Here is a 26,930-nt window from a genome sequence, read left to right as displayed (position 1 = left end):
CATGATCAAGAGTAAGGCTTTCCAGAGTTTCCCTACTAAAGTATAAATCTTGACAAGACCTGCAGGAGTGATGAAACTTAGAGATTGAGACCTACCTAGTAACAAGGGTTTAGGAAACACCCGAGGATTTTCACAAATATGCCTTAACAAATAAAAAGTACAAATCTATACAAGTACAAGATAATCAGTGAAATATTAACTCCCATAAAGCTTCAGAGAAAGAGAAGAGAAAGGAGAGTCTCTAAACATATCATTCACCATATCCAGAATAAAACTCAGGAACTGCTACTAATACAAATACACAGAGAAATATAAATCATAGTCAAGAAAAAGATGTGAACTTGTGACTCGAAGATGGCCCAGATATTAGACTAGCAGACAAAAACTTTAATGCAACTACTAAAAATATGCTCAAAGACTTAAAGAAAAACATACACTCAGTGGTAAATATACATACAAAGGAGCCTATTAAAAGAATCATATGGAAATTCCATAACTTCACAGTATACTAAGTGACCTGAAAATAATATGACACTGTATGATACATCTACTGAAATTAGAAAAAAAATATATATATATATATATACTGAGATTTAAAAATTCATGAATGGGCTAAATTGAAAATTTGAGTAGAAGAAAAAGGATCATTGAACTTGAAGGTTTATCAATAGAAATGATTTAATCTGAAGAACAAAACATGAAAACCATGCAGAAAAATGAACAGATTCTCAAAACTTAGAAAAAAAACATAGTCTAACATACATATAATTGGAGACCTAGAAGAAGATAATGAAAATAGGTTTAAATATATATATATATATATACTATATATATATATATATATATATATATAGTGGCTAAAATTCTCTCAAATTAAAAAAAAATCAAATTAGCTTCAAAGAGTTTAGTTAATCCTAAGCAAGATAAATAAAAGAAAATCACACTTGGGTACCTTAAACTATTAAAAAACAAATATAAGAAAAATAAAGGAGCTAGAGGAAAAATAACATATTATACACAGGGAAACCATGATATGAATAGCAGCTAGACTCTAATTAGAAACAATGGAAGCAAGAAGAAAGTGGAATACATTTTTAAGGTGTTGAGAGAAAAAAAAGTTTAGTCATCCAGAAAAGTTTTTCTTTTTTTTTTTTTTAAAGATTTATTTATTTATGATAGACATAGAGAGAGAGAGGCAGAGGGAGGGAGAAGCAGGCTCCATGCCGGGACCCCAACGCGGGACTCTATCCCAGGGCTCCAGTATCGTGCCCTGGGCCAAAGGCAGGTGCCAAACCACTGAGCCACCCAGGGATCCCCATAGTTTTTCTTTTTTAAAAAAATTTAAAGATGTATTTATTTATTTGAGAGAGAGAGAAAGAGCAGGAGCAGGAGGGGCAGGAGGAGAGGGAGAGAGAATCTTAGGCAGACTCCATGCAGAGCATGGAACCCAAGATCATGACCTGAGCCAAAACCAAGAGTCAGAAGTTTAACCAACTGTGCCATCCAGGCACTTCCAGAAAAAGTTTTTCAAAATGAGAGTGCAGAATGGACATTTTTAGACAAACAGAAGCTAAGAGAATTCATCACTAGAAGACCTATACTAGATAAAAAATTAACAATGTCTGTCACACCAAAGACAAATTACAACAAAGAGAAACATGTATCTATAAGAAAGAATGGAGAAAACCAGAAATGGCAAACAATTGAATAAATATAAAGATTGTTTTTCCTCTCATCATTTCTTTAAAAAGTTAATCATTTAAAGCAAAAATATATTAAGGTGGAGTTTACAACTTAAGTAGAATTAAAAGATACAATTAAAGTAGCACAAAGAAGGGGGCAGACAGAATTATATACTATTATGAGATTATTACATTTGTGAAGTGAGAGTGTGTGAAATGCAGTGTTAGCTATAAAACATAAGGTATGAGGTGTGAAGTAGTAGCATATTAACTCTCAGCAGTCTTACTCTTAAGTGAAGAAAGCATTTTATTAGCCCTTGAGCAAATACATAAAAAAGAGGTGCAATTAAAATGTCAGTGAGAGGGGCACATGGGTGGCTCAGTAGGTTAAGCATCAGACTCTTGATTTCTGCTCAAGTCATGATCAAAGGGGCCTGAGATGGATTGGGCTCCATGCTCAGAGCAGAGTCTGCTTGAGATTCTTTCTCCCTTGCCCTCTGCCTCTCTCCCTGCTCATGCTCTAAATAAATAAATAAATCTTTTTTAAAAAAGCCAATGAAGGAAATGAAAGAGTATTAAAAATATTCTATAAGCTGAAAAGAAAAGAGAGCAATAGCAAAAGAAGAAAGAAGAAGAAAGGCACCTATGAAAAACCCAAAGTTCACATGACATATAATAATATATAATTTATATATTAACAAAGGATATATAATAAAGGATATATGCTTATATAATAAAGGATAAATGCTTATATAATAAAGGATATATAATAAAGGATATACGCTTATATAATAAAGGATAAATGCTTCCCTGTTAAGATTAAGAACAAGGTCAATATGTTCAAACTCATCCTTTCCATTCAACATAATACAGAATTTGCTAATCACAGCAATAAAGCAGAGAGAGAGAGAGAGAAATTGGACAGGAAAAAAATATAGCTGTTCTTATTCACAGATAGCTTACCAGAATAACTGAGTTTAACAGAGTTACAGTATAGAAGGAAAATATGCAAAAATCAATTTAACTTGCAAATATGAGCCAAACAACTGAAAAAGAAAATTTAAAAAATCATTTATAATTGCATAAAAAACAAAAAGCACTTGATAATAAGTTTAATGGAAATATGCAAAAACTCTATAGTGAAAACATTGCTGAAACAAATTTTAAAATATTTGAATAAATGGAGAAATAAAATATGTTTATGGGTTGGAAGACTCCATTTAAGACACTTTGTCCATACATTGATCTATAAATTTACCATAATCTCCATCAAATTCCCAATAAGTTTTGTTTTGATTTGGTTTGGTGTAGATTTTTAAGTAATAATTGAAAAGCTGATTCTACAAGATATATGGAAATGTAAAGGATCTAGGATAATCAAAACAACTTTGAAAAATCTGGAGTATTTATACTTCCTGATTTTAAGACACACTATAAAATTATGTAATATTATAATATAATGTCCTGTGGGATAGAATACAGATTCCAGAAGCCGACCCAAACATACACAGGCAATCAATGTCCAACAAGAATGTAAAGGCAATTCAGTGAAAAAAAAAGACCTTTTTTTTACAACAAAGAGTGTTTGAACAATTAAATACCATTTGTTAACTTGGACACATAATTCACATCTGATATAGAAAAATTAACTCAAGTGGATCATAAACATAAATGTGAAACTTTAAACTATAAAATTTGTAGAAGAGTACACAGGAAAGGGCAGCCCAGGTGGCTCAGTGGTTTAGTGCTGCCTTCAGTCCAGGACGTGATCCTGGAGACCCAGGATGGAGTCCCACCTCGGGCTCCCTGCATGGAGCCTGCTTCTCCCTCTGCCTGTGTCTCTGCCTCTCTCTCTCTCTCTCTCTCTCTCTCGTCTCTCATGAATAAATAAATAAAATCTTAAAAAAAAAAAAAAGAATGCACAGGAAAAAATTCTCACCACTTTGGTAGGCACAGATTTCTTAGACAATATACAAAAAACACTAACCATAAAAGGAAAAACAAGACATATACTTCTGCCCTTCAAACAATACCATTTAAGGAAAATAAAAGAAAGGCTAGCTGTACACAAAGAGAAAACATTCGTAATGCATTTCCCTGACAAAGGACATACTTGTTTCCAGAATATATAACTTAAGACAATAATAAGACAAATAACACAAAAATGAACCAAACGATTTAATGGACACCTAATCAAAGAAGATGTATAAATTGTCCATAAGCATGTAAAAAGGTCCTCAGCACTATTAATCATCAGGGACATGTGAATTAAAACAACAATGAGGCACTACTACTGCACAACTACTAGAGGCTAAGTATGAAAGATCGACAATTCCAAGTGTTGCAAAGATGTGGAGAAAGTGTAGCTCTCATTCACTGCAGGTAAGAATATAAAATGGTATAATCACTTTGGGGACAAAAACCAGCCTGTCATTTTTTCATAAAATTAAGCATAGAATTACCATATGACCTAAAAGAAATTCTACTTTTAGGTATCTATCTAAAAGAACCGATGACATAAGTACACACACACACACACAAAAACTGTACATCAATGTTCACAGCAGTTTCTTTTCATAATACCAAAAACTGGAAACAATCCAACTTCCCAAAAATAAGTGACCGGATAATCAAATTATGATATATTCAATAGAAGGCAATTCAGCAATTAAACAAAAAAGAACTACTTATTAGTAGAACGACATGAACATATTTCAGAAGCATTATGCTAAATGAAAGAAGCCAGGTATAAAAGGGTGCATACTGTATGTTCCCACCCATATTTGCTTTTTGGAACAGAAAAAAAAACTAGTTCATAGTGATATGAAGCAGGTCTGCAGTTGTTGAGATGGAGATTGTAGAAGGGTCGATCAAAAGAACACTAGGATATTTTGGGGGATGCCAAAATTGTTCTACATCTTGAATGGAGTAGTGATAATATGCATACACATATTTGTTGAAATTACAGATGACTTTCACTTTATGATGTTATATTAAAAGTTTGAAGTTTCCATGCAAAGACAGGTTGAGTTCTCTAAAGTAAAGCTAATACATAATGCAGCTATCCAATAAATAATAAATAAAACTAAAACAGAAATAAAAATTATTTTGAAGGTATATTCATTATAAATACTAAATAGAATATTTAATATTAAAGTTTGGTTGTAGTTTTATGAGATTCACATGTCTGGTTTTGTGGAGAGAAAAACAATGGTTTTCTGAACTTACTGCATCTATTTTTGGAGACGTTAGTAACTCCTCTTATCTATTACCTAAGTTTGTACATCATTTCTGTTCTTTCCCCTTCACAGCATAAATGGCTCTTTCTAGAATAATATTAATATTGAGATGTACTAACGCTTGGGTTTGGTGTTCTCTTCTGCTTCACAATAAAGCACAAACAATTGAAACTGGATCTAGTTGCACAAAACGAAATTCATGTTTTGCCTGATGTTTATTATATCTATACAAAATGTAAACATAAAAATACCTTTTATTTATTTATTTATTAGAGAGAGAGCATGCACATATATGTGCTCTCATGTTCAAGGGAGAGGGAGTTGGGGTGGGAAGGGGAAGAAAGAGAGGGAGAGAGAATCTAAAGCAGACTCCACATTCAGCATGAAACCTGACATGGAGCTCAATCTCACAGCCCTGAAATCATGACCTGAGCCAAAATCAAGAGTTAGACGCTTAACTGACTGAACCACCCACACAGCACTAAAAATGCCATTTCTTTATATCCAATGGCAGTTTCCTTTTTTATTGTAGTCTAACATTTACAAAGAGATGAAGGGGAAAAATACATTTCTTCCATCCAGTATATTCAACTGAACTAGCAATGAAAAAGCACATCTCTGAGGATCAAAAGCAACTATGAGCAGGCCTCACATAATCTTTCTTTCTGACCAACTTCAACAAGAACCAAAAAGAAGTAAAGAAAGAAAAGAGAAAATATACAAATGTCCTCTGTGAACCATTACAAAAGCACAGAACTATTATTTGTCTAAAAATGGTTCTCTGCCTCTACTAAGCATTTTCAAGTAAGTTTTAATAACATAGCATTCAGTTCATTATCAAAAAGGAAAATTCTAAACATAGATAACACTCCCCTACAATCCAGGAGACAGAAAGAGGATGAACTGATCCTGTAGCAGAGGAATGTATCACTTTGGGAGACCCTAGATTGTGGGTAACTCCTCCACTACCTCCCTGCTTTGCCATCTGAGATATCTTAAATGATTATCCAATTATATTAGGGATCAATCTATAGGTGATGCTTCCTGAAATCATTTATGAGACTTCTGTGTCTGTATGAATCCATATGACCTCAGACTTTCTAAAAATATACTAAATAAGTAGTCAACCCAGGAACTATCACCTGCTTCGACTGACATGTTTGGTTAACATTATTCAGAGTGAGGACTTCAGGGAAGATAAAATTTGAGGTTCAGTTTCTCTTTTAGGAAAAAAGGAACTTCCTTAACCAAAATCAAACATTTTGCCACAATTTGCTGCTAGGCAATCATGGCCATGGCTTTTTCATTTCCCTAACAGGGTACTAATTGAAATGAATATGAATATAAGCTAACTTACCAACACAGCTATTGTGAAATTGTACTTGGACTCCAGTAATTCCAGTTTAAAGCTGGACCAGTTATGGTGCTTTACAGCTACTAGGTAATTTTCACATAGAATGTCTCATTTAATCTTTCCTATGTAAAACAGCTATGTATCACAATGTCCACTTTTTAGAGAGGTATAGACAAGCAATCTGAGACTCCTGCAGGTTAAGTTCTGAACATCACTTAGTTCAGACATGACAGAGATAAAACTCAAACCCATGTCGTCCCTCTTCCAAATCCTGTGCTCTTTAACAATCCCTGCTTTCTCCATGCAGGACATATCAATCTAGAAATGAAGGTGAGCAGAAGACCAGGAATATTACAAATTTTTCATCTAGCACATTCATTCTAAGGATGAAGAAATGTAATAAATTAAATAAGACAAATCTACTGAGCTGTAAAGTGCTGGGATACCCATATATACAAAGATATGAGAACATACTGATCAATGAGAAAGTAAATCTTTAAAAGATCAATAGACTAAACACCTTTCCCAGAGGGAAAATATCTGAATATTTCATAGTGGAAAATACAGAATTCAAGGTGGATGGAAAGAACGAGGGAGCTTGGAACTTTCCAAGGTACTGTCAAGGTTGGCCTAGAACCCAAATTTGTGACTTCACCATCAGCCTTTCTGTAGCATGGAAAGTACCAGCATGACCAGGTATAGTCTAATTCCCCATTACATCTCATTTGTAGTTCTATAGCAACTTATGTGCTGGGACTTAACTTCCAGAATATCTAAAGAACTGCAAAGTTTTTTTAGAACCACTTGAATTGGTGAAAACTCACCCTAAACATATTTGGATCTGAACTGAGAACACTGCTCTCCTGGACTGAAGTTTGAAGATATAAACAGTACTCCCTATTCACTTCTTCTAAAGAAACCCTCTTTTGCCTGTTCAGTAACCACTTAACTTCTCACTCTTAGATGCCTCTTCTGGGCTCATTCCAGGCAACTGTTGAAAAATAGGCTATGGGGTAAGAGTGGGAACTCTGAACTGGGAATGGGGAGGTTGGAAAAGCCCACAAATGCCCACTTTTAACCGTATTTGATGTGGGTCTGACACTTACTGACCATTTCCCAGGCAACTGTAGAGCACTCTCCCCCACCTTTAATTGCAGAAAATATGAAAAAACTCACTAGAGTCCTTCCATACTAAAAGTTGAATGTTACCAGCCACACCAAGTGTAATTCATTTAAAGCAATTCCAAGGGCTCATCTGGACACGATGAAACAAATGGATTAGATGTTGGGACTGGATTATTTTGGTTTAGCTTCTAAACCAACTAGCTGTGCATTCTTGAGAGGAAACTCCAATCATCCTCTTTGCTTCCCCTCATTAAAAAAATAAATGATTATACTGGATTTGTGTTTTGAACTTTCTGACACACCATAAAAATACATTTACATCAATCATGCACACACGTGGATATTGCAAACAGGTTTCATGAGGCAACACCAAACTTTGTATGATAAACTGATACTTTCTATTCCATTCCTTTCTATTCTGTTCCATACTTTGAACAAAAGCAGATAGCAACCTAGTAAGTTAACTTCATGATCCACTAATGAGGCATGAATGTTTCAATGAAAACATTGGACTAAGTGTTATATGGATTTTTGTCTAATATTAAAGTAGAAAGGCATCAAGAGCACTTCTCTGTTCTTTCTTATAACTTTAAAGTCTTCTCTTGGTAAGATTATTTTAATGCATATGCAGGAGATGCTAGCAGAGTATAAAATTACAATTTAAATTAGTAAAGTTAGCTAGCTAATCAACTATATTCTTCCAAATTTCAAATATTTGGTACTTTAAATAAGTAAACATTTAAAAGCTACTCTCATAATGTTACAAAAACATTCTTCAGAATTTCTACCCAAAAACATTTTACTTGTTAGTTTTTCGTCTCTATCCCAGGCACATCTGGACACAGACAGAAACAGTGATGAGGGAGAGAGTCAAAGTAATGACCAGAAACCAACCGATCTCTTTCCTCCCAAACACATATTTGGGAGCTGACATCATAGCCCCATGGCATGAAATACAGATGGGAAAGTAACTGGATTCAAGTCAGGAAATTTAACCTTTATCAGATAAAGACAGGAAAGACTTCAGCAGAGAACCTCACACCTGCTGTGAACTAGAAATCACCAACTGAATATTGCCATTATTGCTCTGAAAATAACTTCTGCTAGAGCAATAAAATAGGATGAGGGCCAATGATTAAGCTTCCTTTGGGTTTTTTTTTCCTGTTACTGTTTTCTGCAGAAAATACAAAAAAATAAAGTGGCAACTGAAAAGAATGCAACCCAACACCTCCTATTTCCAGGTGGGCAGCTCCCTAGGACTCATGCTGCCTGGAGCCCACTGGCTGGCAGTCACTAGCACAATCCCTACACCAGTCTCCCCGCCCCCATCAGCAGTCCTCATGGTCACCCTCAACAATTCACGACAGCCAGCCACTCACATTCTGCCCAATAGGAAACTGAGACAGGCTTCAAAATGGTAAGTTGAGTGTGCCATATGGCTTCCTGGGTCCATCATCTGATTGCTGTTTACAATATCTGACTAATAGTCAGAATGATGAGTTCACCCAGTGAAGGGCAGGAGCACAGTGGTCAACCCGGCTTAGCCAAGGTCAGAAAGCAAACACTCCCTTGTCTGGACCAGACAGAGGCCAAAGTAATGATTATCATCCAGGGAGGCAGATCGAAGAGTCTTTTGAGTTTGCCATCTCAGGGTTCCCTCCTCTTTTTGTCAAATATCTTTCTTGTGTTGTCTTTCTTTTTATTTATTTATTTCATTTATGTGAGAGAGAGAAAAAGAGCATGAGCAGGGAGAGGGGAGAGCAGGGAGCCCAATGACTATGCCAGGCTAGATCCCAAGACTCTGAGATCATGACCTGAGCCAAAAGCAGAACTGACTATGCTACCCAGACGCCCCAAGTTGTTTTTCTTTATCAGCTTCTTTTTCTCTCCAGATTGCTTCCTTCCTTTCTCTCAACTTTCTTTATCTGTATTTTGTCTTTCTGAAAACCTTTTTTTAAATTAAAATTTAACTTGAATATCCTCCCTGCCAGATGATTTTGGTTCCTGTGGTTCTTACTGTACTTGCTACTGCCTTGTAAGCTAGTGTGGTATTAGTGGCGCTGTGTTAGTCATCACAGTGCTATGTCTTACTTTGCACATTGTTATGAAGATTTCCATAATATTTCCAGCAGTCCCCACCAGCCTTGTATGCTATCTAAGACACAGCTAATTTATTCATGCAGCAAATTAAACTTGTGCTCATGGTTGATTTGAGCCAGAAGACATCTCAGGGGTTATCAAATCCAACTCCTTAATTTTATAGATGAGAAAACTGTGGCCCAAACTGTTCAAGGGACTTGCTCCAAATCCTAATCTTAGTATTCAGCGTGGTTTGGGCCAAATCTATGAGGCAGATAAAACTACAGAAGTATGGAAAATTGTGTGCACACTGTAATTTCTTAAAGAGCCAATTTTGGTCATTGGATGTTGAACACCTGGACAAAGTCCAGTGACTACATCAATCGTTTAACATAAAGTACAATGATTGCTGGGGATTCAATTTCCCATGTGCTTTAGCTGGATAATAAAACATCTCCTAGAAAGCGGCCCTCAGGAAAGAATAGTATACGCTTCACTCACACTCAGGATTTTGGAGAAATCTAAAACTATACTACCCACACATAGAACTTGAACTACCAGAGAACAGCAGTTTTTATGAAATAAAGAATAGTGGCCAGCCACTCTGAAAGAAATAAATGAGAAACTGGGGAGGGATTCTAAGTGGAAGTTTTTAAATATTTATTTATTTATTTACTTATTTATGGGAGTAGGAGCTTTAAAATATAAGCATCTAGGGAATCTTCCTCTAATTTTTTAAAATTAGTATTTAGTCTCATATGTAATTTTTCATTTTGAAAGATTTTTAAACTTGAAAAGTTGTAAGAACTAGCTCCCAAATTCTCTTTTCCTAGATTTACTACTTATTTGTATTTTTCCCTCATTGCTTTATGTCTGTCTCTTTCTCTAACTTACTCATTCAGTTATCTGAACCAATTGAGAATATTTTGGAGACATGACATGTTTTTACTCCTAAAAACATCAATGTGCCATTCCTAAGAACAAAAGCATTCTCTTACAGAGCACGATGTAATTATTTTAATTAGAATATTTAGCATTGATACAATACTCTGATCTAATCATTATTTTTAATATGGAGGCACTGAAGTCACTACACTCTTTTCTGAATTAGCCTTCATTGTGTCCATGTGCCATGAGTTTGGGGATGGAGTATTCTCATAGTACTATTTTGTAATGGAGTGAGCGAAACCAAGTATACAATGTTGTTCTGTTACCTGATGATGCATCAGTTGCTTCATAGTTTATTAAAAAGCCTTCATAAGCGAGGTCAGAGTCAGCCACAAATATAAGCTTTAATGAGTTGGTACTACTGGTAAGAGAGGGTGGGATTGATTTCCCACAATATCTGTTTGAAACCAAGAAAGAACACAGATTTAAAAACTTTTAGTATACTTGAAATGATATACTAAAAATTAAGACATGTAAAATAAAATAATAATATACCCTATTAACCTTTAAAAATAAATATATTTCAGGCACGAAACATTTACAAAGTTGCTGAAGATCATCCTATTTATGATTACTTCCCTGAAATGGTTATATGTGTGTACCCAGCTGTGTGGCTTGTCATGCATAAGAAGTTTAATGAAATAAGAAATTGTTGACTCTATTAAGTCACCATATAGCATATTAATGAATTTATTAATAAAAATAAAATAAACTTACATAATAAAAGGAAAACATATACCATAAACTCATGGATCACAACCTCTAGAGTCAATTCTATCACTTGGAGGCATTATGGCTTTGAGCGGATCACTCAGTTCAATGCCTCAGTTTTCTCATCTCTAAAATGGGGATCATGAAAGGACTTTACTTCATAGGGTTATTCTGAGAATTTTATGAGTTAGCATACTGTATATACGGGGTTTATTTTTTTCATTTATTATGTAAAAATTTTAATTTTATTGATGCAAAATTCACATACCATACAATCCACTCATTGTACTTTTCATTGGTTTTTAGTGTTTTTTTAAAGTTCAGATTTTATTTTATTTTATTTTTTAATAATACATTTATTTTTTATTGGTGTTCAATTTGCCAACATACAGAATAACACGCAGTGCTCATCCTGTCAAGTGCCCCCCTCAGTGCAAGTCACCCATTCACCCCCACCCCCTGCCCTCCTCCCCTTATAAGGGGTTTAGAACAGTACCTAGAATAGTGAGCCCTATAGAGGTGGACTCTATTATCTTTAAACAGATGGCCTATGCAGAAGTAAAAGTTTGGTTACCAAGCCATGTTAAATTTTTGCTAAATTTTACTCAGAAAAAGAAAGTTTTAAAAATGAAAGATTAAGAATAAGAAAACATAAAGAGTGAGGATAAAACTAGGAGAAGAAATACATTTAAGAAAATAATGAATAAAGGGAAAATGTTTAAAATGAGAAAAAAGAAAATGAAATGTAAGAAGGAAGGGCTCAGTTGGTTAACTACTTGCCTTTGGCTCAGGTCATGATCCCAGGGCCTGGGATCAAACCCTGCATCAGACTCCTTGCTCAGCAGAGATCCTGCTTTTCCCTCTCCTCCCTGCTGCTACTCTCTCAGGCTATCTCTGTCACTATCTCTGTCTCTCTCTCAAATAAATAATCTTTTTTTTTTAAAGAAATGTAAGAAGAAATAAAAAGGAAATTGAGAGACACCCATTTCCAACAAAGATGTAAAACAGTGGCTGGATATAACTTTTCACCTGAAACAACTGAAAATCTGGACAAAGATGTATAAAGCAGTGGGTCTCAAGATACTAGATACCAAGCAATGAAGGACAATGATTCTTCAGAGACAATAAATGAGTTTGAAGGCAAAACTGGAAATGATCAAGCTGTTTCCAAGTAACAACACTTTTTCTTTTTTTAATTTTTTATTCAGAGAGAGAGAGGCAGAGACACGGGCAGAGGGAGAAGCAAGCTCCATGCAGGAAGCCCAATGTGGGATTCGATCCCGAGTCTCCAGGCTCACACCCCGGGCTGCAGGCGGCGCTAAACCGCTGCGCCACCCCGGCTGCCCAGAACAACGCTTTCCAAAGCAAAGCTCAATATATGTGGAATTTAAGAAACAAATGAACAAAGGGAAAAAGAGAGAAAGAGAAAGGGAGAGAGACAAACCAAGAAACAGACACTGAATTATGGCAAATAAACTGATGATTACCAGAAAGGGAGAGGGGGAAGGGGAATGAATTAAACAGGTGATGGGAATTAAGGAGTACACTTGCGATGACACAGGTGTTGCATGGAAGTTTTGAATCACTACATTGTACATCTGAAACTACTATTTTGCTGTATGTTCACTCACTAGAAATTAAATAAAAAACCCACAAAGCTCAAAAATACATAGAGGAATGCAATAACGTCCAGTGTACAAAAACACAGAATTGAAAATGTCTGGCGTCCTATCAAATATTACCAGGCATGAAAAGAAGGAAAGTAGAACCCATAGTGAGAAGAAAAATTAATTAATCAGAACACACCAAGAAATAACACAGATGATTGAATTAGCAGATAAAAAAACATTAAAAAGTCCTTTCGGCGGGAACTACCATCTTTCAGTAATTCGCCAAAATGACCAGCACAAAGGGAAAAAGGAGAGGTACCCGCTATATGTTCTCTAGGCCTTTTAGAAAACATGGAGTTGTTCCTTTGGCCACATACATGCGGATCTATGAAAAAGATGATATTGTGGACATCAAGGGAATGGACACTGTTTAAAAAGGAATGCCCCACAAATGTTACCATGGCAAAACTGGAAGAATCTACAATGTTACTCAGCATGCTCTTGGCATTGTTGTAAACAAACAAGTTAAGGGCAAGATTCTTGCCAAGAGAATTAATGTCCACATTGAGCAGATTAAACACTCAAAGAGCCGAGATAGCTTCCTGAAGCGTCCGAAGGAAAATGATCAGAAAAAAAAGGAAGCCAAAAAGAAAGGTACTTGGGTCCAACTGAAGTGCCAGCCTGCCCAACCCAGAGAAGCACACTTTCTGAGAACCAATGGAAAGGAGCCTGAACTGCTGGAACCCACTCCCTATGAATCATGGCATGATAAATGTAAAGAAAATGAAAGACCTCAGGTTGTAAAAAACAAAAAAAACAAAAAAAAAAAGAACAACAACAACAAAAAAAACCCCAAGAGATTTAAGAAAAAAAAAAACAGATTTAAGAAGCTAAGGGAAAAAAATTAATGCGCAGAGACATGGAAGATATAAAAGATGGCCCAAATTGAACTTCTAGAAATGAAAACTATAATGTCTAAGATTAAAATAGACTTTGTAGGACTTATAGCAGAATAGACTTTGCAGAAGAAAAGATTAGTGCACTAGAATACACAGTGATAGAAACTTTCCAAAATGAAATGCAGAACAAAAACTCAAAATCAAATGAGCCGAGTTCATCAATGAGCTGTGGGACAATCTCAAATGACCTAAGATACCTGTAATCAGAGTCCCCAAAGGGAAAAAGAGACAGAAAAAGCATTTCAAGAATTAATGGCCAAAAAATTTTCAATTTGATGAAACTCTATATATCCTAAGATCCAAGAAGCTCAACAACAACAAAAGATTATGCTAAGAAAAGCCAGACCAAAAAAGAGTACATATAGTATAATTCCATTTTTCATATAATTCCAGAATATACAAACTAATTTATAGCAATAAAAAAGATTGGTGGCTTCCTGGGGATGGGATGAGAAGGGAGGAATTATGATAGGAAGAAAGAAGGTTTTAGGAGTAATGGATATGTATAATATCTTGATTTTGGTAATGCCTTCATGGGTATACACATAGGTCAAAACTTAATTACTGAAGACCAAGACTATAGAGTTGTCGGTAGTGATGTAGAAATGGTCTTTGAAGAAGGTGAAGATCTCATCTGGTTTTTAAAATACAACATGGTAGTTTTTAACATCCTTCACTGCAGTAGGAAAGCAAGAAAGCAGGAAGTTTTTATTTTTTTTATAAAAATAAAAACAAAAATTTTTACCTCCCAAGATATGTATTAGAACCAGTGTCATAAACTTCCAAATAGTCATTTGTGCAATTGTAATGAAACTCCAGATGAAATTTCCTGAATATCAAATGAATTAGGTGGCCAGGTTGGACTAATATATGCCAGGTACAGTTGATCCCATGAGGGTAGATATTTGGATGGCCAGGACTTTGAATGATTCCTGTTGACTCTGTAAGAATTTCTCCACATGCTGTTAAAACAAAAATAATAATTATTAGAACAACTAACCAATAAGCTACCTAGAATTCAAAATAAAGTAATCTGATCATAACCTCTTAAAAGCTGAAAAAGATAAATGTTCCTCATATGCCACGTAAGATAATCTTTTTCTCTTATTAATAAAAATCAGTTAACTCTTAATATGTACTGACTAGGAAATATATTTTTTCTTTGCCTTTGAGTGTATTTTAAAATTTTTACAATGTAGATAGCTACACATCTACAGAGTGTAGATGAATTTTCTATAATTATTTACTTCTGCTATTTACTTTTTCTGTTAAGAGGCAAAGCAGGAAAATGTCAATATCTTACCCAAATCTGCAGCACTGAATTTAGCCATGAAACCATGATTTTCAGTAGAAGAACTTTTCACGAATATGACATAAAGAAAATTGTACACAGATGTTATAAACAAAGGTATGTCTGTGCCACAATATTTTTTATTTTCAGGAGAACCCAAAATGGAACTGCTACCAATCTAAGAGAAAAAAGGGGGGGGGGGAATATATTCAAGTTTATTTTGTTAAATATTATTTTGGAAAACTGCTTTTAAGAATAATTATTTCTGAAATTTTTTTATCAATCTCATAAAAATAAATTTTAGTCACCTCTAAAGAAATTCCATACCCCTTAGCAGTCATTCCTCATTTCCCTCAAACTCCAAGCTCAGATTGTCAATGCTGGGTATTTCAAATAAATAAAATCACACACTACATGGTCTTGTGTGATTTAATTTAACCAGTTTTCAAAATTCATCCATGTAACATGTCATCTCTTCATTCTTTTTTAGTGCTATATAATATACCACTGTATGGATACGCTACATTTTAATAATCCATTCATCAATTGGTGGATATTTATATTTTTTCTATGTTTTGTCTACCAAGAATAATGATTGTAGTCACTTAAATGCAAATATTTTGTGTGGATATATATTTTCATTTCCTTTGGATATACACATAGGAGTGGAATTGCTGGATCGAATGATAGATAAATGGTAATTTCTGGATCAAATATTTAACTTCTTGTAGAACTTGGAACTTTTTTCCAAAGTGGCTATATCATTTTATATGCTCACTAGTAGTGTACAAGTGTAAAAATTTTCCAATTTCTCTATACCCTTGCCAATACTCCCTATTTTGTGACTTCTTGATTATAGCCATTCTTGTTTGTGAAGCAGTATCTCATTATGGTCTGATTTGTATTTCACTGAAGATTAGTGATATTGAGTATCTTCTCATGTGCTTATTGGCTATTTGTGTATCTTCTTTGAATAAATATATATTTAGATTCTTTGCCCACTTTAAAAATTAGATTATTTGTTTTTAATTTTGATGAAGTCCAATTTTCTATTTTTTCTTTTATTGTTTGTTCTCTGTGTCCTATCTTAGAGGGCTTTGCCTAACCTAGGTCACAAATATACAGGTTGCTTTCTTTGAAAAGTTTCACTGTTTTAGCTCCCATATTTAGGTCTATTGTCCATTTTTAGTTAATTTCTGTGTGTGGTGTAAGGAAAGGGCCTACTTACATAATTTTGCATTTTCATCAAATAGTGCTGAAAATACTATTTTTTTCCTACCGAAATGTCTTGGAGCCCTTTCAAGAACCAGTTGGCCGTAAAGGTATGGGTTTATTTCTAAATTTTCAATTCTGTTCCATTGTTCCATATTTTTATCCTCACTCAACATACTGTCTTTATTACTGTAGCTTTGTTCTAAGTTTTGAAATTGGTTAAGTGTGTGTCTTCCAACTTGGCTCTTCCTTTCCAAAACTGCTTTGGTTATTCTGTCATTTCTATATGAATTTTACAATCAGCTTGTGAATTTCGGCAGAACATGCCAGCTGGGACTTTAATAAGGATTAAATGGAATCTTTAGATGCACTTGGGGAGTATTGCCAACTGAACAACATTAAGTCTTCTAATCCATGAACACATGGGATGTCTTTCCACGTTTTTAGGTCTTTAATTTCCTTTAACAATGCTTCAGGAGTACACATTTTACACATCTTTTTAAAGATGTATTTCTTGGTGTATTTCTTTTTTATGCTATTGTAAATGACATTGTCTCCTTGGTTTCATTTTCAAATTGTCCACTGTTGGTGTACAGAAAAAGCAATGACGTTCATAGTTTGATCTTATATCATACAATATGCTGAATATGTTTGCGTGTGTGGATTCCTTCTAATAGTTTGTGCGTATGTATGTGTGGATTCCTTATGATTTTCTATACATCTTATATATAGATAAAATCATGTTAATTTTGAAGAGAGATAGTTTTACTCTTTCCTTTTCATCCTGAATGTATTTTCTTTCCTTTCCTTGCTTAATTGCCCTAGCTAAAATTTCCAGTATAATATTGAATAGAAGTGGTGAGAACAGACATCTTTGCCTTTTTACTGATGATAAGGGAAAAGGATTTAGTATTTCATCATTAAATATGATGTTAGTTGTGGATTTTTTAATAGATGACCTTTTTCAAATTAAGGATGTTCCCTTCTATTCCTAGTTTGTTCAGTGTTTTTATCACAAAAAGATGTTAGATTTTGTCAAATGCTTTTCTTTGCATCTATTGAGCTAATCATGTGGGAGGTTTTTTTTTTTTTCCTTTATTTTATTTTACATTCGTTGATTTTTTAATGTATACCAACTTTGCATTCCTGGGATAAATCCTGCTTGGTCATGGTGCATATTCTTCTTTATATGCTGCTGAATTCAGTTAGATAGTATATTATTGAGGATTTTTGCATCTATATTTATAAGAGATACTGGTCTTTACAAACTAGTGTTGTTTCATGTAGCTGATCTAAGGATAACATGACATACTGTTTTAAATAATATTCAATCCAATACAAATATTCAAAGATGTTCTACTCTTACCTCAATATAATCTGTATCACAGTGGGCAGAACTTTCAATTCCAAAGGCAGTGAAGTTGAGAATAACTACTTGGCTTTGGGGCTGGTGAATGGTCCACCTGCAGATTCTTTCTCCTGGATACACGTTGGGATAAAAAGGTGAGCGAATGACTCCTTCTCCAGTTAATTCTCCTCCACAAGCTGTGAATATGAAAATGATAGTAGTGTTTGTTCAGAGATAAATGATTCCTGCCTTTACTTTTATTGCAAAGTTTAGTTCAGCATAGGAATATAAAGGAATGTGTTGTGGTTAGTAGAATTTTTTCCTTGGCACTAAAAGGTATAAAATGACTAAATTATTCCAAGAAATTAAAATGTTACAATCAGACAAATTAGACACTTAAAAATTAACGCATAAATTTTCTTACCAACTTGATAAACAGCTCTGAAACTAGCTCTTACAAGAGAAGCATCTATTTTAAGCCTGATCCATATATGGTTCCTAATGGATTTAATGTGAGGGAGGGTTTCATTGCCACACACTTTTCCAAGTAAGATTTTATCATCTCGGACCTAAATAGAAAAATAAAATAGATCTTTTACTCTAATCAACAAAATAATCTTGGCAATGGTGGTTATTTGGAGATGAAAAAAACGGCAGATTCAGAATAAGTTATAATTTAATTTGAGTTACATATTTATACTTGAAAGTAATCAATGGGCCAATCTTGAGCACAGTATAATTACACTAAATATTAATAACAAACTTAAGCCAGATAAAATCCAAAGCATAAGAATATTTCATCAAACATTCTCTTAATAACTTCTACAATGTGAAAGCAAAGATAAATTTACAATTTTGAATTATTTAGAAAACAGCAAAATATGAGAACATGATATAATAAGACATGCAAGTTTCAGCCAAATCTGTAATCAAAGGAAGTCACAGACTAAACTGCTTTTATTGTTGAAAGAAAGAGACAGAAAAGTAGATAACAGAAAGAGAATTAAAAGAGTCAACTTAAAAAAATTGGGAAAACGTATTAAAATGAGAGATTATAAAAAAAAACTAAAAGTAAAACCTAATAAATAAAATACAAAAGAAAGTTGAGTTCAAGAATACATTCAAGAATTGTTTTGGGTGTGTAAGTTGAGGGATAGGGATATTTAAGATACATCTTTGTCAATAAAGATAAAATAAAATAAAGACAAAAATTTTAAAAAAGAATAAACACAGATACACAAATCAAAAATGAGAAAAATGCTACAAATACACAGATACTGACACATTCATTTCATATGAATTATAACTCTTTGTACAACTCTATGCTGATACAGCTCAATGTTTGAAATGGCTATTTCCAGAAAAAATATAAATTACTAAAATTATCTCAAGGAGAAGAAAGATAAAATCTGAAGAGACAGTAACCATGGATAAAATTGAAAACATTATCAAATAATTACCTCCCACCCCCCCAGAACTCCCAGAATATCCTCTACCTCACCAATTATTTCAAACTTTTAAAAAAGATTTTATTTATTTATTTATTTATTTATTTTTTAATAACATGCATGTACACTGGGAAGAGGGGCAGAGGGAAAAGAAGAGGGAGAGAGTCTGCTTGAGACTCCAGCAGACTCCATGTTAAGCATGGAGACAGAAATGGGGCTCAATTTCATGACCCCGAGATCATGACCTGAGGGGAAATCAAGAGTCTGACACCTAACCAACTCAGTCACACAGGCTCCTCTATTATTTCAAACTTTTAAGGAACAAATATTTGCCATAGATAATTTGTTCTAAGGCACCCTCAAACATTGAAGAAACTTCCAACTAATTTTTCTGAGAACCATCTTACTAAATTCCAACAGATGATACAATGAAACTATGGCTTGATCTCACCTATTTATATAGATATAAAAATCTCAAACACAGTTCTAGAAAAACAAATTTACTTCATCATTAGGCTTACGATCCAAACAAAGATAAGAATTTGAATAATGTAAGGTTATTCGAAATTATAAATTACATTCATCAATTTACATTCATGTAATTACATTACATGCCCGGGTGGCTCAGCAGTTGAGCATCTGCCTTTGACTCAGGGCGTGATGCTGGAGTTCCGGGATGGAGTCCCACATCGGGCTCCTGCAAGGAGCCTGCTTCGTCCTCTGCCTGTGTCTCTGCCTCTCTCTCTCCCTCTGTGTCTCTCATGAATAAATAAATAAATCTTTAAAAAAAAAAAACTACACTTGTCAATGGATCCATATATTTCCATAGATGTAAAAAAAAATTATTTCTTTTTATTAAAGAAAATTATTTCTTTTTTATTAAAAAAAGTATTTCTTTTTATTAAAAGCAAAACTCAGGGGCAGCCTGGGTGGCTCAGTGGTTTAGCGCTGCCTTCAACCCAGAGCCTGACCCTGGAGACCCGGGATCGAGTCCCATATCGGGCTCCCTGCATGGAGCCTGCTTCTCCCCCTGCCTGTGTCTCTGCCTCTCTCTGTCTCTCATGAATAAATAAATAAAATTTAAAAAAAAAGAGCAAAACTCAGAAATTTAGGAGCAAAGGAATATTTCCCTCATACGATAAAGACCACCTGTTTTATTTTATTTTTTTAAGATTTTATTTATTTATTCATGAGAGACACAGAGGGAGAGAGAGAGGCAGAGACACAGGCAGAGGGAGAATCAGGCCCCATGCAGGGAGCCCGATGAGGGACTCAATCCCGGCACTCAGGATCACTCCCGGGGCCGATGGCAGGTGCTAAACCACCAAGCCACCCAGGGATCCCCAAGACCACCTGTTTTAAATCAATAGTCAACATCTTATAAGGACCATGAGCACAGTCTATGGAGTCACAAAGACTTGGCCAAAGCCCATGCACTTCTGAGCAAGTTACAAATCTTAGCCTGGCTCATGGGGTTGTTGAAGCAAATAGATGAAACAATAGTATGAATTCCTTGGAAAAACGTCTAGAAATTTTAAAAAAAAATGTGAACTAAAGAATAGCTATTGCAATTTTTGAGATTTTGAAAGGAAAAATGCTAGAGATTTCTCACAAAATCAGGAATGATTTCATGAATATAGATCTTACTCCTGTTATGTAGAATTATTTTTCGAAGATCTAGCTATCCAAATATTAATTCATTTTCTCAACTAACATTATCAAGGTATCAGTAAGTGCCCAGACCTGTGTGGGTGACAGCGCTGTGGACTGCTCACAAGGACCCTACAACAAGCAAGCACATTTTTCCAAAAGCATGAGCACCATGTTTGGGAAAGTACAAGAGGCTACATTATTACTTAACACAGTGGTTCTCCATCAGTATCACAACTAGACATTTTGGAAATCCCTGAAAAGACTTTTTGGTTGTTTTAATCAACACTGTAGTGGTTAGGCATTACTGGCAATTAGTGGCTGGCGACCAAAGACACTAAACACCCTGCAGTATAAGAGATAGTCACATACAAAAATTCTCCTATATCTCATGTGATACTCATATAAGTGACAGTTCTATTATTAAATATAAAATCTAGCTCTATGTTATGTACTAAACTCAAAATATTTTTGCCCAATTTTAATAAACACTAAATTTTCTAAGATTTTAAGTAGAATATAAATCAAAGGAAGTTTCACGCTTTTTTTTTTCCTGGAAATCTGACAAGAGTTGGTAACCATTTCAGAAAATGTATTACCAACCTACACAGCCACGTCAGCCTGGGTTTGTATTGTGGCATTCACAGTGATTCAAAGAGAAAACAACTTAAGCCTTCATTTTGTCTTCATGTGTAGCATGTCTGGGCTTATAACATAATGAAATAAATATGTATTTTTTACTTTGTTTCTCCTAAATATATACTTCCAACTTTATTTTTATATGTGTATTGAGGTTACATCATTTATGAATTTCATTTCAGAATAGAAAAGGGGTAATATAAAAAGTTCTTAAAGGAAACTGACTTCACCCCAAAACCCTGAACTCAAACCGGAGAGTATGGAATATTTCTCCATGGAAATAACCTTTAAACTGAGACTTGAAGGATTATCCAGGCTGAGGGAAATGAGCAAAAAAGGGAAGATTTTAAAAGTCTGATACTCAAAGCTGGCAGGGATATGGTAACACAGTTGCTCCCATCCATAGCTGGTAGAGGGATATATAAATTTCTGGAAAATAATATGACAGTATGCACCAGGAGTCTTCAAAATATTCAGTTTGGGACCTAGTAACTTCACTCTAACACTCTATCATAAAGAAATCATTCAAGATACAGGCAAAGACACAAAGGACTCACATCAAATTTGCTCTATAATTACAAGAATTGAAAATATTCCAATTTCTAATCATAGGAGAGTGATTAAATAAATTATGGTATAGCCATATGATAGAATCTTACACAGACTTTAAAAAATCACATACCTCTCGACAGCCAGTTTCTAAGAGCTATAACATGAATTTCACATACTGTCTTAAATTTATGCTAGATATCTGTCTACTGAAACAGCAAATCTTTGAGGGAGGAGAAAATATCTATAATGCCTTTAGCATCTAATATAGAACTTCACAAATAGGTATTTGACAAATGCTTGTTGACTCATTAATTTTAAGGCATGGTATGATGGTTCAATTTTTGTTAGAGACACAAACATACTAGTTCTTGGAAACCAGGAAGCCTGAAACAGAGAATAAGATACTACCCTCCTCTCTGATCCTCCAGGGCTTCACACTCCTCTGCTAAGACTGTAGTCTCTCTTTTGCATTTTGCCCATTAGATGACATGAAGGAAGAAAAACAGCCAAACAGCATCAGAGCAAGCTAAAGTGGGCCATTCCCCAGGGCCTCACTAACGAAATTCAAGGATTTTAGCAAGGAGAAAGGCAGCTGCAGTCCAAATGTTTTAAGAGGAACTTATAGGGCTCAGGGGCCCTAAACCTCGAAGGTACAATTGATTTTGGCTGCATTTCTCTGTCTCTGTGGAAATGAAACCTTATTAAATCTGAAAGCCTGTATTCTCTCTGGATCCTGGACATGACAATACCTTAACCACAAATCCTCTGAATGAGACAAATAAAGTTCATCAAATGCTCTAAGTGATCTCAAATATTGTTGCAGCCCAATCTACATTCTATATATAGGACTTCTGAATTTGCACCTCCCCAACAACAACAACGGCAAACCCTTTCTCTTTTGTGCTTATGCACTAGGATAGACTGTATTATTTTTCCTAATCACTTACATCCCTCCCTGTAAAGGGGGGGGGGGGGGTCTAACATCTCCACTCATTACCATGCAACTTACAATGCCTTCCCACGGAGAATTAATATTTATTCTTCCCATCAACTTTTCTTGGCCATAGTGTTTGCTGTGCCCAACATAATGTGGGCAGAAGCCATACACCATCTCCAGGTAGGAGCCTTGAGAGTCACGGCAGGATTCAACCATTTTTTATTTTCTTTTCTTATAGGATCAAGAGCCTGGGTCCCAGAGACAGATGGGACAGTGTGAGCAGAACTGCCAGTGACCTCAAAACAACATGTTTACATGAACAAAGAATAAATGTATACTGTTATAAGCCATAGAAATTTTCTTTGTTTCTTATTGTTTTAGACTTCTTGTATTGCTACTGACTGTTATTGCAGCATAACTTACAGAAAGATGATTTGTATTTAAACCCATTTTATAATAACAAGGAGTTTTTCTTAACTAGTTAAGTGAAGCCATACCATAGTCACTGATAGAGGCATTGCATCAAATTCATTCTTTACACTGGATCACATTTGCAAAGGAATGACCAGGGCCAGTTCAAAATTCCAGTATTCTACAGACCAGGCCCAGATTTCTCATTGATCACCTTATTTATCCCACTAACACTGATTGTTTCAGGCCCAGAGATGCAATATATAGCCTATGATCCACAATAATTAGCCTATGAAACAGTCCAAATGGCTTCTGAGTTTTGTATTCATCAGATTGAACTAGTTCTTGAAGAGAAACTACTCATTAAAACAACAACAACAACAAAAAAAAAAACAGAATTCTTACAAAGGAACTATTTCCTGTAGAGAAAGCTAAAATAAATAGGGCCAAAAAAACACAGTTCATATGAAATTTAAGAGTGAGCTCTAGAGCCCAGTCAGCAGTAAGCTTTAACATCTGGAATGGATCAGGTCTCAAAGCCACATCTTAATGCATGTGCTCATTTGTTTGTATCTGCTATGTATCCAGATTTGTTTTTATATAACAATTCTAAAAATCTATTTAAAGTATTAAACTTTAATTCAAAACAAACCAAATATGCTGGCACATAGGCTTGGTCCAACCAAGAGCTAAAGACAGGACCCTCCCATGCAGCAGAGTTTAACATTGCTTACTGTGAAGCGAGCTTCAGGTTAAAATGTCCCTTAGCTCAATAAAGACTTGATCTTGCAGACTAGTCTTGCGTTAATCTGAGCACAAAGGAAGGGGATGTGGGTGGCCCCACTTCAAATAAGAATGGTGAGGGATAAGAGATGAGAGAAGTCACACAGGGATAAAAAATTATTTCCTTGGGGCACCTGGGGGGCTCAGTTGGTTGAGCAACTGACTCTTGATTTCAGCTCAGGTCATGATTTCAGGGTGGTGAGATTGAGCCCCAAGTCAGGGTCCATCCTGAGTACTGCATGTGCTTGAAATCCTTTCCCTTCCTCTTCCTCTGCCCCTTCCCCTACCTGAGCTCTCAGTAAATAAGTAAATAGATAAGTAAATAAAATCTTTATAAAGAAATAAACAAAAGCAAAAGGAAATCTCTTGTGATTCTGATTCCATCTAAAGATGCATGGAGATGTGGGAATGCTGTGCAGGGCCAGTTGGGAGGAGTCGAGTGAGGAGTATCAGGAAGAAGAGGGGGAGGTGATAAAAGATTCAACAGGAAGATAGATCTCCAGTGGTTCAGCTTGTTGTACTTCCCCACATTTCTAATTTTTAATTCCTTCTATAAAATTTTGAAGATTTTACATGGGATTTGAGTTTCATCATGTCTCACATACTTTGATAACCATCTAGCATTTCCTCTTTGTTATTTTCTACATTATCTTTGATTTCATTTTCTCTTCCCTTCCTTAACGCAGTAACTATTTAAGAATGAGTTTATCTATTTCCAAGTATTTGGACATTAAAGAACAATATTAACTTCTAGTTTCATTACATTCTAAAGATATGTGTGTAATTTCTGCTTTGTGAATTTGCTTGGATTAGCAAGAAGTCAAAAATATGGTTAATTTATCATTCAATGACATTTGCAGAATAGGTACACATTCCCCATATTTCAGACACCAAATTTAATGTAGCTTACTTTTCTATGCCATTTATTTTTGTTTGCTTTCTAAGAAGGAACAGCTTCTCCAGAAGTCCTCCTCTTTCCCCAGAATCTCTCTTATGTGGTTCTCCTTCCCCTTACCACAAGTCTTAGCAGGGAGGGGTCAGACAATTCAGGATTGATCAAGGAGATTCTATTCATTTCTTTCTACATCCTATTTCAAGCCCTGGACTTAGCATCATATAGGCCTCTAAAATTATTATTCAGCCTACTACTTGCATTCTCTAAGATTAAAAATTAAACTTTCATTACTTCTGTATGTGTCCTTCACTTATAGTTCTGAGGGCTTAAATCACTTATAAAATATTAATGAGAGGTGCTGCTTTTTATTCTGGAAAGATGCTTCTGCCCTAATCCTTGATTTACTCTATACAATTTAAAAGCTCTCTTAGGGATCCCTGGGTGGCGCAGCGGTTTAGCGCCTGCCTTTGGTCCAGGGCGCGATCCTGGAGACCTGGGATCGAGTCCCACGTCGGGCTCCCGGTGCACGATCCTGGAGACCTGGGATCGAGTCCCACGTCGGGCTCCCGGTGCATGGAGCCTGCTTCTCCCTCTGCCTGTGTCTCTGCCTCTCTCTCTAGCTCTCTGTGACTATCATAAATAAATACAAAAAAAAAAAATTTTTTCTTAAATAAAATAAAAGCTCTCTTAGACAAAAACAGATGAACTAATAGTCTTGCTATACTCATTCTTTTGTTACTAGCCATATTACATCACTCACGGGCAACATGTGTTTCTAAAGGTAGAAAATTTAGTTGAGAGAGATATATAAATCCAAGAATTAATGCATAAATGTGTGCTTCTTGTTAAAAAAAGAAAAAATACAATATACTGCAATAATAAATGTGGTATTGCCCACATTACCACATTTATTATCTTCTGTAGTTAAATTTTATTCTCAAATAAAATGTTTACAGAGCTCTCTTACTGAGCAAAATGTCTTTCAAAATTATACTAAACATGAAAAAGATAAACTAGGCAATAATATCTTCATTTAAAGGTTATATTCACATGGCAAGAAAACAACTGGAATCACATAATGAGAAGATCTAGGACTTTTAGAAGTGCATCTATTCTTTCAAAAGAAATGAATTCGGTAATTACTCTCCCAGATTTCTCTAGAATTCCCTCTCTGCTTTTCATTCTTTCTAAAACTTTGAGTGGTCCTTTCTCTCTTATAAATAGAATTAGTAAATGGCAAAGTCATCTGCTTTCTAAACCACCAAAGTATTTGAAATACCAGTATTCCTTTTTTTATTCCTTTGTTTACATAATCACTTTTCAGGTATATCTTTTAAAAATGAAACTACCTTTTCAGAGAGCAATACATTGAGTCATAATAATGTCATTTGAATTTGGTTCCAGAATCACTTTCTTCCATACTTTCTGTCTAAAGGTCATGAAAAGAAGTAGATGTACTTTTTAAAAAATGGGCTTAGTTCACAAATTATCCCAATAGATAGATATGATGTATTGGCAAGAAGTTGATGTAAGTCAGTGTATGTCTATGTAGATTCCCTTGTAGGTACATCTAAATCCTATTCTAACAATAACTAGAGTTTGATCTTTGTGACCTCAATTTCCTCATTTATAAAATTAAGAATTTAAATTAGATGATCTCTCAGGTACTTGCTGGTGCTAAAACTCTGCAAATCGATTATATTCCTTTAGGATGGTCAAGGACATAATAGCAAATCTTTTCAATTATTCAAATCACTATATATATGTGCTGTCCTTCTAATATAGCCCTTGTATTTTCTCCATCAACAACCCCTAAGGGAAATTTGATCAAGACTTTATGGGTGTTTGTGCACATCAGAATGACAATAACCATGGCCAAACGGCCAACCATGAAAGAGTCTTATCAGCTATCTCTGAAATAATAAGTTCAAGGCAGGAGTTGGAAATTTGGCCTAGGAGAACCTAGCATTTTTATAATGTTTTTAATTCTTCAAGCTTATTTTGTCATTCACTGCTTTGATTTATGTTCACAAAGTTTGAAGGAATAGGTAGGGCAT

At 34.9% G+C, this 26,930-nt stretch overlaps 1 protein-coding gene and 1 pseudogene across 1 annotated transcript in view; one reads left to right on the top strand and one right to left on the bottom strand.

The window, feature by feature from the left end:
• The window catches only part of CUBN (cubilin), a 258,922-nt gene that overhangs the window by 196,311 nt on the left and 35,681 nt on the right, over positions 1-26,930 (bottom strand). The window contains exons 18-22 of the mRNA XM_041765335.1: positions 17,983-18,127; positions 17,577-17,755; positions 15,011-15,176; positions 14,453-14,669; positions 10,694-10,824 (exon numbers count right to left, since the gene is read on the bottom strand). Of these exons, the coding sequence (XP_041621269.1) occupies positions 10,694-10,824; positions 14,453-14,669; positions 15,011-15,176; positions 17,577-17,755; positions 17,983-18,127 (838 nt within the window). The remainder of the gene's footprint in view (positions 1-10,693; positions 10,825-14,452; positions 14,670-15,010; positions 15,177-17,576; positions 17,756-17,982; positions 18,128-26,930) is intronic.
• On the top strand, positions 12,029-14,437 carry LOC121496750 (annotated as a pseudogene).

The sequence above is a fragment of the Vulpes lagopus genome, chromosome 8, assembly GCF_018345385.1.
Source record: "Vulpes lagopus strain Blue_001 chromosome 8, ASM1834538v1, whole genome shotgun sequence".
Lineage (NCBI taxonomy): Eukaryota > Metazoa > Chordata > Mammalia > Carnivora > Canidae > Vulpes > Vulpes lagopus.
Note: the sequence above shows the minus strand (reverse complement) of the source record. Positions and strands in the feature narration are given on the sequence as shown.